The 15,626-nt window shown below is 50.0% G+C and overlaps 1 protein-coding gene across 2 annotated transcripts in view; it reads right to left on the bottom strand.

The window, feature by feature from the left end:
- USP7 (ubiquitin specific peptidase 7) overlaps positions 1-15,626 on the bottom strand; it is a 377,898-nt gene that overhangs the window by 239,743 nt on the left and 122,529 nt on the right. For both annotated transcript variants that reach the window (XM_030213526.1, XM_030213525.1), the window contains exon 8: positions 13,307-13,361. In XM_030213526.1, the coding sequence (XP_030069386.1) occupies positions 13,307-13,361 (55 nt within the window). The remainder of the gene's footprint in view (positions 1-13,306; positions 13,362-15,626) is intronic.

Raw genomic sequence — 15,626 nt, 5'->3', positions numbered from 1 at the left:
GATGCCGCCTATGCGGCAAAGAACTTTCCCTATCAGAGGCCACGGAGGAAAAACATACAGTAGCTGTTGTTCCAGCCATGGCTGGAGAAGAGCGTCCAATCCTGAGGATCCTGGCTGCCGTTTGCAGCTGAAGAACTGGGGAACTTTGGCATTGCAAGCCATGAGATCCATTACTGGTCTTCCCCAACATTGACAAATCAGCCAAAAAGCAGAGTCCGACAGCATCCATTCCGCTGCGTCCAAAAGAGTCCGGCTGAGAAAATCCGCTTGAACACTGTCTTGACCCGCAATGTGCGCTGCCAACAGACTCTGAACATGTGCTTCTGCCCATACTAGAAGACGAGACGCTTCCACTGCCAAGGGAAGACTGCGAGTGCCCCCCTGCTGATTGATGTAGGCCACCGTTGTGGTGTTGTCCAAGAATACACGAACCGCCTGACCCTGCAGAAGGTCCTGAAAACTCCGCAGCACATTCACGACTGCTCGCAACTCCAGACGATTTATCGGCCAAGTCGCTTCGAGAGGGGGCCACGATCCCTGGGCTACTTGATGAAGACAATGGGCTCCCCAGCCCGCAAAGCTTGCATCAGTCACGACTACCACCCAATTGGGAGACGCCAGAGAAACACCCTTCTGCAAATTGGCTAACCGCAGCCATCACGCGAGACAGTCCCTGGCGCGGCTCGACCAAGGAAGGTGTCGTTGATAATCCAGCGACGTCTGCGACCATCTGCTCAAAAGGAAATTCTGAAGAGGCCGCATGTGAGCCCTTGCCCATGGAATGACCTCCAAATTCGCCGTCATGGAACCGAGGAGTTGAACATAGTCCCACACTCGGGGAGCGTGACGATTCAATAAGGTCCGTACCTGAGAAAGTAATTTGATCCTTCGCCCCTCGGGGAGAAACACCTTCCCCCGCTTTGAATCAAATTGCACTCCAAGATACTCCAGACTCTGAGTAGGAACCAGATGACTCTTGTCCATATTGACCACCCAACCTAAGGATTGGAACACCGCAATCACTCGGTTGGTGACCACTCGACTCTCCTCTGCTGTCATCGCCCAAATCAGCCAGTCGTCAAGATATGGATGCACTCGAATCCCCTCCTTCCGCAGGAACGCTGCCACCACCACCTTGACCTTGGAAAAAGTACGAGGTGCAGTGGCCCTTCCGAAAGGAAGGGCCCGAAACTGGAAGTGCTGACCCAGCACCATTAATCTGAGAAATCTCTGATGGGGCTGCCAAATGGGAATGTGCAGGTAAGCTTCCCTCAAATCGAGAGCCGTCAAAAACTCGCCTGGTTGAACAGCAGCAATAACTGCCCTTAATGTATCCAAGCAGAAGTGACAAATCCGCAAAAACTGGTTTACTTTTCTGGTCCCTTCTTTGAAACCACAAAGAAGACGGAGCACCAACCTGTGCGCCTTTTGACAGGAGAAACAGGCACGATAGCCCCTATCCTTAGCAGGTCTCGCAAACACTGCAGAACCGCTGTCCTCTTGGCCCGCGATACACAGCGGGACTCCAGAAAAAAAGTCTGTGATGGGAGAGAAGAATTCTAGCTTGTAACCGTCTCGCACCACTTCGAGGACTCACTGGTCCGAAGTAATTCTGGCCCACTCTGGAAGAAACAGAGAAAGCCGACCACCGATCTACTCTCCTCCCGAGTGGACCTGTGCCCCATCATTGGGGAGGCCCGAGGAGCCCCCAGACGAGAGGGGGGAGTCCAGCCAGACGCTTCTCGTTGCGAAAGGAAGAATGCTGCCTAAAACGAGAACGCTGAAAGGCTGCGTTGGACCGTCCCAGGCGATACTGTCGCGTCTCTCTGAAACGTGACCTCGAGGCTCCCTGCCTGGAAGTAGACTTGGGTCTATCTTCCGGAAGACGCTGAGATTTGGAATCCCCCAAATCTTTGACAATCTTTTCTAGGTCTTCCCCAAAAAGCAATTTCCCTTGGAAAGGAAATTTAATGAGCCGTTGCTTAGAGGCCAAATCTGCGGGCCAATGACAGAGCCACAAAAGACGCCGAGAGGAAACTATCAAGGCCATGAGTTTGGCTGAAGCACAGACCAAATCATACAAGGCATCCGCCAAGTACGCCAACCCAATATCCATCAGCGACATCTGAGGAGTTCCCAGCACATCAGACTCCGAAATCGAATCCATGACAGAATGTACCTAACTGAGACAAGCTCTAGCCGCATAAGAACTACAAACAGAAGCTTGAAGTGTCAAAGCAGCCACCTCAAAGGCACGTTTTAAAGAGGCATCTAGCCGTCTGTCTTGCATATCCTTAAGTGCAACACCACCTTCCACTGGAAGAGTAGTCTCCTTAGTGACTGCCGTCACCAGGGCATCCACACTAGGTAGAGCAAACTACTCTAAACGATCTGCTGAAACCGGATACAGCCTGGCCATAGCCCTGGCTACTTTCAGCCCCCCATCTGGATCCACCCACGGGGCCGAAATCAACTCTTCAATAGCTTCATGTACCGGAAAGGCCTTAGAAGGTCGTCAGATACTAGCCATCTTGGGTCCTCTATATTCGGGGCTTCCAGCGCCTGAGAGATAAAGGAGGACAACTCCTCCTTATGGAAAATCTTCACGGCGGAAGAGTCCTCCGGTTAGTCAGTGAGGACACTGTCCTCCACGTCCTCTACCCCCACCTGCTCTGAGAGAGCCACCACGGAGGAAGCTGTAGGCGACCATATACAGGACCCCTGCTCAGACCCCAAAGAAAGCCTAGGCTTTTTAAGGGAGGAGAAATCCTCTGTGGAAAACCCCCAAATCTTTTGGTTGCCCCCAGACCTCCTGAGAGAATCAAGGTAAAATTATGTATCATACCTGATAATTTTCTTTCCATTAATCATAGCTGATCAATCCATAGACTGGTGGGTTGTGTCCATCTACCAGCAGGTGGAGATAGAGAGCAAACTTTTGCCTCCCTATATGTGGTCATGTGCTGCCGGAAACTCCTCAGTATGTCGATATCAAAGCTCCATCCGCAGGACTCAGCACTTAGAGAATTACACCCACGAAGGGACACTCTGCCCAGCTCACCACCGCCGAAACGGGGGAGGGGAATTAACCCAGCTCATCCCCACACAAGTGGGGGAGGGGAATCCGTCCAGCTCATCCCCGCGGAGCGGGGGAGGGACACCACACCCGCCGATGCGGGGGGATCTGGCTTATCCTGCAACCGCAACCGCGGGAGGAGCTGACTGACCCTAACACCGCCGAAGCGGGAGGGGTACAAAGCTGCCCTACAGCCGCACGAAGCGGGAGGGAGTGCCGGCAGAATTTAAATCTCAATCCAGCCCCGTAAAACGGAGGGGAGAGGAATGCAGCAGCTCACTGTAACACAAACTCGTCTCAACTCTTGAAGAATCCAAGTGAAAAAACTTGAACACGAAGTCTTTCTGAAGTAACTGAAGACTAAACTTGAACCTGAAATGCAACCAGAATAAAAACAGTACAGATATCTGGGAGGGGCTATGGATTGATCAGCTATGATTAATGGAAAGAAAATTATCAGGTATGATACATAATTTTACCTTCCATATCATCAAGCTGATCAATCCATAGACTGGTGGGATGTACCGAAGCAGTACTCACCCAGGGCGGGACATTGAAATCCCTGACCTCAACACTGAAGCTCCAAACCGGGCCTCCGCCCGTGCAGCCACAGTCAAGCGGTAATGCTTGGAGAATGTATGAGCCGAAGCCCAAGTTGCCGCCTTGCATATCTCTTCCAAGGAGACGGACCCGGCCTCTGCCATCGAGGCCGCCTGAGCTCTAGTGGAGTGAGCCTTCAGCTGGATAGGCGGCACCTTCCCCGCGGCCACATAAGCCGCTGCAATGGCTTCCTTGACCCATCTTGCCACTGTAGGCTTAGCAGCCTGCAGACCCTTACGAGGACCTGCAAACAGGACAAACAGATGATCCGATTTCCGGAAATCATTGGTCACTTCCAAGTATCTGATGATGACTCGTCTCACATCCAGATATTTAAGAGCAGAGTACTCCTCTAAGTAGTCCTCCCTACGAAAGGAAGGGAGACAGAGCTGCTGATTCACATGGAAGCGAGAAACAATCTTGGGCAGGAAGGAAGGCACTGTGCGAATAGTCACTCCTGCCTCAGTGAACTGCAGAAAGGGCTCTCGACATGAGAGCGCCTGGAGCTCGGAAACTCTTCTGGCTGAAGTGATAGCCACCAAAAAGACTGCTTTCAACGTCAGGTCTTTCAGAGATGCCCTCGACAAGGGTTCAAAAGGCGGCTTCTGCAATGCTCTTAGCACCAGGTTGAGATTCCACGCAGGCACCACTGAGTGCAGAGGAGGGCGCAGGTGATTAACTCCCTTGAGAAAGCGCACCACATCTGGCTGCGAAGCCAGGGAAGCACCCTTCAGGCGGCCCCTGAAGCAAGCCAGAGCCGCTACCTGGACTTTAAGGGAACTGAGCGACAGGCCTTTCTCCAGACCTTCTTGCAGGAACGCCAACACTGAAGAAATTGGAGCAGTGAAGGGAGAAAGTGAGCCTGCTTCACACCACGCTGCAAAGATACGCCAAACCCTGGCGTAAGCAGTAGAAGTAGAGCGCTTCCTCGCTCTCAGCATAGTGGCGATGACCTTGTCTGAGAAGCCCTTCTTTCTCAGACGCTGCCGCTCAATAGCCAGGCCGTAAGACCAAAGGGGGAGGGATCCTCCATCACCACGGGACCCTGATGTAACAGGCCCTGCTCCACTGGCAGCCGCAGAGGATCGTCGACTGAGAGCCTGATCAAGTCCGCATACCAGGGACGTCTGGGCCAATCCGGACCCACCAGGATTACCCTGCCGGGATGCTTTGCCACCCGGTCTAGCACCCTGCCCAACATGGGCCAGGGCGGGAACACATAGAGAAGCTCCGAGTCGGCCACTGTTGGAGAAGAGCATCTACTCCCAGGGATCGAGGGTCCCGTCCTCTGCTGAAAAAGCGCGGCACTTGGCAATTGGCCGATGACGCCATCAGATCTAGGCTCGGCTGGCCCCAGCGCTTCGTGATGTCCAAGAACGCCTGAGCAGATAGCTGCCACTCTCCGGGCTCCAAGGTATGGCGACTGAGAAAGTCCGCCTTGACATTCATGACTCCGGCAATGTGGGCCGCTGACAGCTGCTCCAGGTTCGCTTCTGCCCACTGGCATAGATTCATAGCCTCCTTGGCTAGAGGGGCGCTCTTGGTACCTCCCTGGCGGTTGACATAGGCCACAGCCGTGGCATTGTCCGACAGGACCCGTACCGGCTTCAACACCAGTACCGGGATGAACTCCAAAAGCGCCAACCGAATGGCTCTGAGTTCCAGGAGGTTGATAGACCACTTTGCCTCTGCAGGAGACCAGAGCCCCTGCGCTGTCCTTCCCAAGCAGTGGGCTCCCCAGCCCGACAAAGAGGCGTCCGTCGTGACGACAATCCACTCCGGGGTCACCAGAGGCATTCCCGCAGACAACTTGTCTGTCTGCATCCACCAGCTCAGCGCCTTGCGCACTGCTGGGTCCAAGGGAAGGCGCACAGCATAATCCTCCGACATCGGTGTCCAGCGCTGCAGCAGAGATTGTTGTAGTGGTCTCATATGAGCCCTGGCCCAGGGCACTACTTCCATCGTGGCCGTCATAGAGCCCAACAGCTGCACATAGTCCCAAGCCCGAAGAGGAGAGGCTACTAGGAACTGGTCCACCTGAGCCTGAAGCTTGACAATCCGATTGTCTGGCAGGAACACTCTGCCCACTTGGGTGTCGAATCGAACTCCCAGATACTCCAGGGACTGAGTCGGGCGCAGCTGGCTTTTCTCCCAGTTGATGATCCATCCCAGGGAGCTCAAAAGAGCAACTACCCGGTCCACAGCTTTGCCGCACTCTGCATAAGAGGGGGCTCGGATCAACCAGTCGTACAGATAAGGATGGACTTGTACTCCTTCCTTTCGTAGGAAGGCCGCGATGACCACCATTACTTTGGAAAAGGTCCGCGGAGCAGTAGCCAACCCGAACGGGAGGGCTCTGAACTGGAAGTGTCGGCCCAGGACTGCAAAACGCAGAAAGCGTTGATGAGGAGGCCAGATGGGAATATGCAAGTACGCTTCCTTGATGTCCAAGGATGCCAGGTACTCCCCTGCCTTCACTGCCGCTATAACAGAGCGGAGAGTCTCCATGCGAAAGTGCCGCACTTTCAAGGCCAGATTGACCCCTTTGAGGTCGAGGATAGGCCGGACAGAACCTCCTTTCTTTGGTACCACAAAGTAAATGGAGTAACGCCCCTTGCCAAGCTGACTTTCTGGCACCGGAACGACCGCACCCAGGCGGATCAGATTGTCCAAAGTCTGCTGCACTGCCACAGCTTTGACCGGAGACTTGCAGGGAGAGAGTACAAACCCGTCTCTTAAGGGTCGGCAGAACTCTAGCTTGTAGCCGTCTCTGATGACTTCCAGCACCCAAGCGTCTGAAGTTACTTTGGTCCACTCGCCCAGAAACGAGGACAGGCGTCCTCCAATCTGCACTGGGCCATGGACCAGGACCCCGTCATTGGGTACGAGACCCTGGGGGAGGACCGGAGGGAGCACCTCCGGGACGGCGGTCTCTGCAAAAGGAATGCTGCTTGGGGGAGAAAATCCTCTTAAAGGAAGAGGGGGCAGAGGAACCCGACTTGCCCGGGCGGTACCGACGGGCTTCCTGAAACCGTCCTCTGGAGGTACCGGGACGAGTACTAGCCCGAGCCCTGACCTCTGGTAACTTCTTGCCCTTAGACGTGCCGAGATCGGTCACGATTTTGTCCAGCTCGACCCCAAAGAGCAGCTTGCCTTTAAAAGGCAATCTAGCCAGGCAGGATTTAGAGGCGTGGTCAGCAGACCAATGTTTCAGCCAAAGCCACCGCCGCGCAGAGATTGTCTGAGCCATGCCTTTAGCTGAGGCCCTCAAGACATCATACAGCAAGTCTGCCAAATAGGCTAAGCCCGATTCCAGGGCCAGCCAATCAGCCCTCAAGGAATGATCCGAGGGGGAAGCCCGCTGCACCATAGTCAGGCACGCCCTGGCCACATAGGAGCCGCAAACTGAGGCCTGCAAACTTAAAGCAGCCGCCTCCAATCTTCTGTCTTGGGCGTCCTTTAGGGCCGTGCCACCTTCCACCGGCAACGCCGTTTTCTTAGTCACCGCAGTGATTAAAGAATCCACGGTAGGCCACAGATAGGCCTCACGTTCACTTTCAGTCAAAGGATAGAGGCGGGACATAGCCCTAGCCACTTTAAGGCTCGCTTCAGGGACATCCCATTGAGCCGAAATTAAGGTGTGCATGGCATCATGCACGTGGAAGGTTCTAGGCGGGCGCTTCGTCCCCAGCATAATGGCAGAGCCAACAGGGGCTGAGGGAGAGACGTCCTCCGGACAGGAAATCTTCAAAGTGTCCATGGCCTGTATCAACAGGTTGGGCAAATCCTCTGAGCTAAAAAGCCGCGCTGCAGAGGGCTCATCCGCTCCATCCGAGCGGGGAGCTGTCTCCTCCAAGGAATCCGCAAAGGACCGTTGGGAGAACTCAGATACGCTGCCCTCATCTACATCGGAGGAGACAAAGTCCTCCAAGGCCTGGGAATCAACCCGAGGGCGTTTACCTCTGGGAACCTCAACCTCTTTACCAGACGAGGGAGCAGGGGCAGCGTTTTGCATAAGGAAGGCCTGGTGCAGCAGCAAAACAAACTCGGGGGAGAAACCCCCCAGACTGTGTACTTCCGCAGCCTGGGCAACAGCCCTAGACGCACCCTCAACCGGCGCTCGCAAGAGCGGGGGAGAGACATGCTGCGCATCCAAAATGGCGTCCGGCGCGACACTCCGCGAAGGAGCCGCGCGGGAAGAACGGCGCTTAACTTTAGCCGCTTTTGTGCCGTCGCCCAAATTAAGGGCGTTCATGGCATTAATGTCTCCAACCTCAAGGGCGGCCCAAGAAGAAGCCGTCCGAGCCGCGTGGCCGGCCAAGATGGCGGAGGCGAGGAGCGGGGGATGGGCGTTTATGGCGGGAAAAACCGCCACGCCGGAGGAAGGACCGGGACATTCATCGGTCACGAAACTGTCACCCAACAAGGGCGAATCAGGCTTTAAGACCCCCCGCATCCCCTCTCGAAGCGCTCAAGCGATCCGGGGAGCGACTCTTTGCGCCCTCGCCCTCCGACGCCATATGCCACGAGGAGAAGAATCGGGGAACCCCCTGCCCGCTATAAAAAGGTAAAAATTACCTGCTTGCCGCTCCGAGCTGTAACGACCTGGTGTCCCAGTGAGTAGCTGCAATAAACGTTTAAATAAACGTTGAAATAAACGCCTTTAAGGACGTTCAACATTTTTTTTTTTTTTTTTTTTTACGGAGCCAGCGGGAGGGGGGAGAAAAGGAGGGACCTGGCACCACCAGGTTTGCACTTGCTCAAAAGAGCCCTCAACCCCAGGCACTCAACAAAACCTAAGAATTAGGCTTGGAGGCCTAGCCAGAGCTGCTGCTGTGTGTGACCACCACCTGCTGAGATAGAGAACATACTGGGGAGTTTCCGGAAGCACATGACCACATATAGGGAGGCAAAAGTTTGCTCTCTATCTCCACCTGCTGGTAGATGGACACAACCCACCAGTCTATGGATTGATCAGCTTGATGATATGGAAAGGCCCTTTCCAACAAAAACGCCTGATGGAGTAGCAAAATTAACTCTGGCGAAAACCCCTCCTCCACAAGAGGAGGTCACAGCCATGGCACCTGCACCACCGCCCACAGTGCCTGATGCCCCCCCAACTCCCCTACCAGCGGAGAAGCTTTGCCCAAAACCGCTACCGAAGCCAGCTCCGCAACCAATCGCAAAATGGTGCGAGAATCGTCAGGCTGTGGCCGGGAAAAAAATACTCTCGGGGGGGAGGGGGGGGGGGCATCGAGTCCTGCCAAATCAGCGCACCCCACGCTGCAAAGGCCCGCGGGAACAGCGTTTTACCGTCTCTGCTGCCATCGCCCGTCCCCGAACAGGAACCCAGCAGTACTTACCCCGGACCGGGAAAGCACGGGAACTGACTGCTGACCCGAAGAAAGAAGAAAAAAAAAAATACAACTCTCCAGCTCCACTTCAAGGCAGGCTCAGACAAGCAGGCAACAGAAAACAGGACTCGGACAGCAGTAACACAAACCTGCTCACAGCAAAAACACACTTCCCTGTGCTTCTGTGTTTCTCTTTTAAATAAATTTTATGTTCTGGTTTTTTTTTAAGTGAGGAGGCAGAAACAAACAGGGAAGGAAAGGAACAGCAAAAGCCTGCTCAGAGGGAATTTGGGGTGCAGCAGGGAACCAGCAACTGCGTATGCTGCCAAAGGGGACACCACCAGTCCGCCACCCCCGGCTCAAACTGGCCACCGGCCCAGGAGCACCCTCAGAGGCCTTGGGCCCAGGAGCTGGAGAAAAAGCCGTCCACCACCTGCTGAGGTAGAGACATACTGACTGACGAAGGAGCTGGCCGTCTGGCATCACTGCTGGTAGGCGGACTTAACCCACTACTTCCTGGATGCTGCAAGTGACAAGTAAAGAACCTTTTCCAGGAAGATGCCAATGTCAGAGCCTCCCTCTCGGGTGCACCAAGGCGTGAGTCTTGGAACTCTTGACTACTACTAGTACTTATTTCTATAGCGCTACTAGACGTACGCAGCGCTGTACACTTGAACATGAAGAGACAATCCCTGCTTGACAGAGCATACAATTTCCCGGTACCGACGTGGAATCCACACGTCTCCTCGGGGCCGGGTCCGAAAGGTCGGTCCCAGGGGGGCCTGTACCACAGGAGCCCTCGAGGCAGGTGCAGACCCACTCGATGGCTCACTGCTACCAGCGTGGGAGGGTCTGTGGACAGCCATCACCTGCGCTCCTGACGTTGATGCAGTCTCCAATGCAGACATGGATACCGACGATGACCTCGGTGCCGCTGGCTCCGTAGACATCCCAGACGGGGCCCCGAACAAAAGGTTCCACTGAGCCAACCTCGCCGCCTGGGTCCTCTTCTTTAGCTGAAGACACAAAGTGCAGGCGTCAGGGCAATGACCAGCCCCCAGACACGAAACATGCCTATCAGTGAGCGAAATCGTCCGGCTGCACCGCATGCACTTCTTGAAGCCGCTGGTAGGCTTCGAGGACATGGGCGGAAAAATCGCGCCGCAAAATCAAAATTCGCATGATGCCAAAAAAAGGCACCAAAACTGGGGAAAACCCATATGGGCGGCCAAAATGGCTGCATATGACGACGAAAGGAAACTTACTTGGAACAAAACTAAGGAAATACAGGAAAGTAAAACTTTTTTTTTTGTAAACAAAAAGAGCGAACTCGCTCAGAAAACACTCCGAAGAGCGGCGAAAAATGCTGCAAGGGCTCTCCTGAGGCGCAGAACAACCGAAACACAGCCGCGGAAAAAAAAAGAGACCGAGGAGCACACTCGCGTTATGGGTGGGAAGACAGTCGCGCATGTGCACGCGAGGGCTAGCAAACTTTGTTACTAGGAAGATCTCTGATCCTGGGGCTGCCGACAGACATCACCCATCAGTGAGAACAAGCAGCCTGCTTGTCCTCGGAGAAGCAACTTATCCCCATGGGATTCCCGCGGCATATCTGGGGAGCAGCCACAGCACAGGACGTGGGTGGAAGATGAAACTTATCCCCGTGGGATTCCCGCAGCACACATGGTGAGGAGCTGTGGTACACCGGTTGAAAAATGCTCGTTTAGTGTATGTATACTGTGACCAAATATTATCATGGCCAAGTTTATTTTCAGTATACTTTTGTCATGGATTTATGTAATTGTATTTTTTAAAGTTTTTAAATATTCTTTATATTATGTTTAGGTTTATATTCTTCACCTTTTCATATACATATTTTTGAAGATTACTTAGCATGTACAATCTGCAGTTTTGTGTGTTACCCTAGACCCTTGATGTAGCCTTATTAAGCTAAATGTGGGAATGTTGGGCCTATTTTTATTAACAAACTTTGTAACTTCTATTTTAGGACTACTTTGTTTCCCAGTGCTATTACTTCCGATGTTAATAGTTTAGCATAGTGATTTCCCAAACCTATCCTGGAGCCTCCCCAGCCAGTCAGGTTTTCAAGATATCCAACAATGAATATTCATGACAGAAATCTGCATGCAGTGGATGAGGTGCATGCAAATATCTCTCATGAAAATTCATGGCCAATGGTGCTTAGTACATCCCTACATTGCGCCACTGGGAAATAATATTTCAGGATGAAAGTCACCGCACCAGTAGAGCACTAAAGATTGTATATTAAGATAAATAAAATATGTACTTATTTTGAATCAATGTATTATTTGGATTCTCAGTAATATTCATCTTCTCCCAGCTACAATACACCAAAGTGTCCACACTCGTGATAAAAGGAATTTTACGCTAATGAATTTAAATTGGGAAATGTGAAAGTTATTCGAAATAATACATCTTAAAGCTCAATGTTCCCACAGTCCTCCTTATTGAACGTGCACCGATATGCCTGAAAAAATCCACAACATCCAAGGACCAAGATCCAATTAATGCCAGACCACTCTGGATAATCCCAATGAATCAATCTGTAAGAGAACACTCAAAACGACATTCTCTGACATGCATGACTGTGATGTCTATCTTCTCTCTCAGAGAAATCACCAATTCAAAACTTGCAAAGGATCCTCATGCTAAAACCACTCCATTCCTTTCCAGTTCATGCTGTTAATGATGTCTTCCAATATCTCACTGACTTGGTCTCAACATTGGCCAAGTTTCACAATCTGCTTCATCAGGAGACCAAACGACTGCTACTTCCGAATGAGACCAAGTCTCTCCTGCTGTGGTGCCTTCCTTCCAAAAGACGCCCACACTTCTTCAGAAAATTACAAAGACTCAATTTGAGAATCCCAAAGTGATCAGATTCAGACCACCAAGTGAAGTGCTCCAAAAGAGATGTCTGGATTTGAGCCTGGCTAGACCCCAATGTCTCAGTGAAGACATCTCTTAACCGCGGGCATCTAGATGCTGATATACTCCTATGCCTCAGCAAGGCTCCTCATCTCCACCCCCAAATTCCCCATGCACTGGAGATGGACACCAACACGATTAACACAAACTAACAAAAAATTAAGTTCTCAGCATCAAGCTATCTACACGAGTGCCTGAAATAAGCTGAACAAGCCAAAGCTAAGACCGAGGCATCATGTCATACAATGATCTATGTTCCAACTGGGCAACTCAGTGAAACTGCTAATAAGGAGAGGGGGGGAGAGGGGGAGGGGGGGAGAGAGAGGGGGAGGGGGGGCAAGGCTATTCTCCTGACTCATCCAAAGAGTATCAGCAGCCTAGTCTCGGGTCCCTGAAGCCTACTGCATCCTTCTGATGTCAAAGAGGTTGAGTAATCTTGAAAAACACTTCAGCAGCCAGCATCTGTGCTCTTGGCACCATGCCCCAACAGAGTCCGAAACTGACATTTCTGAGCCTTTGCTCAATGACAGAAGCATTGAAGACAAATTCTTCCTCTTTTCCAGATTGGAATTAACCTGCATATGTACCTGATGGCACCTATCTATGACTGGTGCACTCTTTACATCAATACATTTGTGTTCAGCACAGTCTCTGATGCTAGATGTCCTCAAATGAACTGAACAGCTTTTCATACTGGTCTTCAAGATTATGAATACCTCTCATCTTCAGAGTGTCAACACTGAATTGAGTTCATGACCAGGTCCCCCAGGCACTTCAAGCATTAGTTGCAAGTATCAAGGTTGGATATGGTCTTGCCGCACTGCTTACAGTTCTTAAAGCCACCAGAGACTTTCTTTTGGGACATATCACCAAACAATATAGCTGCGGCAAAAATCAACTGTGAAAAGTTAGCCCCAACCAAGTTGGTGACAATGCAAAAAAAATAAAGAAAACTTGAAACTCCTGAAGACCAAATTCAGGATGCTAAGAGGGACAAAGAGAGCAAGCTCTGGACATGAAAATGCTAAAAATCAATTTAAACTTACAGAAAGACCAAGCAGGTCTCACGTGATACAGGGCAGGACCTGGTGTGCATGCACAATAAGTCTCTCAAAGATTTCCATAACATTTTTTGTTTTAGACACCACACTATTTTTCCTGCATGGGCCCATCAGATGTCACCCATCAAATAGGGTTGCTTAGCCCACTTATCAGAGAACATATTCTCACCCACAGAGAGCTTAGAGAAATGAATTTGGTATGAACATAAAGGGCATGCATATATTAAAACAATTTAACAACTTACCACCCTACATAATTCCTGGACATCATGTTGCATAAAACTGTCTAGCGTTTCCCACCTTAAAAGAAATAAGCAAATCAAAACTTTACAAAATAATACTGCAGTATGGGAGTGTTTTAAATAATGGAAAAGGTAGTTTAGGGGTAAAAAAGGAAAAATTATAATTAGCCTATTCAAATTCCCCCATTTAATGTTAGAAACAAGCAGTCTTTGCATAACAATATACAGTTTTTGTCTTTTGACTACAATGTAAATATCAATGTAAGACTGGTTCACTGAACTACAAGTGCTCAAACTCTTAATCAACACCATTTGTCTGTCTATATCGAGAGAGAGAGAGAGAGAGAGAGAGAGAGAGAGAGAGAGAGAGAGAGAGAGAGAGAGAGAGATGCTTACCTGTAATACAATTGTTTTGATAGCACTATAGTTGGCCACATTGATAACATGATTTGAATCACTTGCAAATAAAAGGCCACTTTCCAAAATTTTCAATTGCTTTGAAATGAATCAAACAATGGAAAAATAACTCTTCCCTCTCTATTGTCACATTGGAATTGTTACAAAAATGGAAGAAACTGGATGATTAAATGCTGTCCTCCATACGGTAACTCTTCAGTATTTTACTGGTAAACAGTATGCCTGCATCCTTGTTCATTTTTTTTTGTTTTTTTATCATCAATAATTTGTCACATAACACCTAGCACCCACCTGAGGTTAACCCTATGGCCACCTACCTAGCACTGCCCAGGCCTGCTTGCACCTGCGTTTACACTGGCATACCCTCCACCCACCTGCTGTGTCCCGCTTGCCTGTGGGCGAGTCTCCCACTCTCAAGTTATTTTCCCATCGATTTCTAGGGACACTGGGGCCACAATCCTAGGGGTCCCATAGTTCCCAAGAACACAAACTGGCGGGATTCTTAGTCAGTCCAGGATAACAGAGCTAACAAACTAATAGGTTTATCATCACAAAAAAATACAACAGTGAACTGTAAAAGTTGTAAACAGAAAACGGGTAAAATAGCAAGGATTCAGTATTAAAACTAACACCTTTTTTTTTTTTTTTTTACCACCTAAGTAGTACCAGGGGAGATCAGGAAAACTAACTGGTCACAGGATTTGCACAGAGTCTCAGAGTAGAGGTCTACTCCCTCCGCACTCCCACTCTGAGACCGGAGAATTCCAGCACCTTCTGGGCTAGGTCTTGGGCTTCAGGGCCAATCATGGTACAGAGCATTAGCCCTATGGGTGTTTGATCAATGGCATTGCAGGTTACTCTTCCCCTCAGGAGTTTTCCTCTCTATTTTGTGGAAGGTAAGCTAAAGGAAATCAGACCTCTGCTACAGATATAGTGCAGAGGACAGACACCATCTGCTGGCCAAATAGGGAAAATACCGTGAAAGGGAAAAAGTATCATAAGGCAACATTAGAAATCACAAGCATGAAAAGTTCCTTGCTTCACCACAATACTGTTCAACTAAATTAATTAAAGATTTGACTAAGAAAACTAAGCATACAGTTGGTGTGGATGGGCAGACTAAACAGACCTACGTTTTTTCTACATTTTTCTTCAACACTGAGGCATTTGGGTAGTATGGCTGGTTGCACTGAGAACAATTTACAGGCAAACAATTATACAAAATAGTGAAGCAAGCAAGCAAGCAACAGTCACAAAACTTTGCCCTCAAAAACAGGAAAAAAGAGAAATAAACTTCCCTCTAATACAAATCACACTACTAATCATCAATAAGGCACAGTGAGTTTATTCGGTTATCTTAATATCCAAAAAGGAACACAGTTGTTCTGGGACAAAGAATACATAATATGTACATTAAGGAATTTAATCACACATTTGCAAAGGTAACAAAGCAAAAATGAAAGTTTGTTGCATGGCTAAAAAGAGCTTCCGTCTCTCCTGGGTGGCCCTACCCACATCTGGATCTAACCAAACTCTTTGGGCCCATGAATAAAGCAGTAACATTCCTGAAGTAAAACATTTATTTATTAATTTATTTATGTTACATTTGTACCCCGCGCTTTCCCACTCATGGCAGGCTCAATGCGGCTTACATGGGGCAATGGAGGGTTAAGTGACTTGCCCAGAGTCACAAGGAGCTTGCCTGTGCCTGAAGTGGGAATCAAACTCAGTTCCTCAGTTCCCCAGGACCAAAGTTCACCACCCTAACCACTAGGCCACTCCTCCAGAAAACGTTTTGCCAAGAAAACAACAAGGAATTATGGTCCTATTTCATCTATATTTCTGACTTGTCTAGATGGTCATTTTTTAAAAGGAGTTTCACTATAGTATGTTTAAATATATCAGG

Source organism: Microcaecilia unicolor, chromosome 8 (genome assembly GCF_901765095.1).
Source record: "Microcaecilia unicolor chromosome 8, aMicUni1.1, whole genome shotgun sequence".
NCBI classification, from domain to species: Eukaryota; Metazoa; Chordata; class Amphibia; order Gymnophiona; family Siphonopidae; genus Microcaecilia; species Microcaecilia unicolor.
This window is presented reverse-complemented; position numbering and strand designations above follow the sequence as displayed.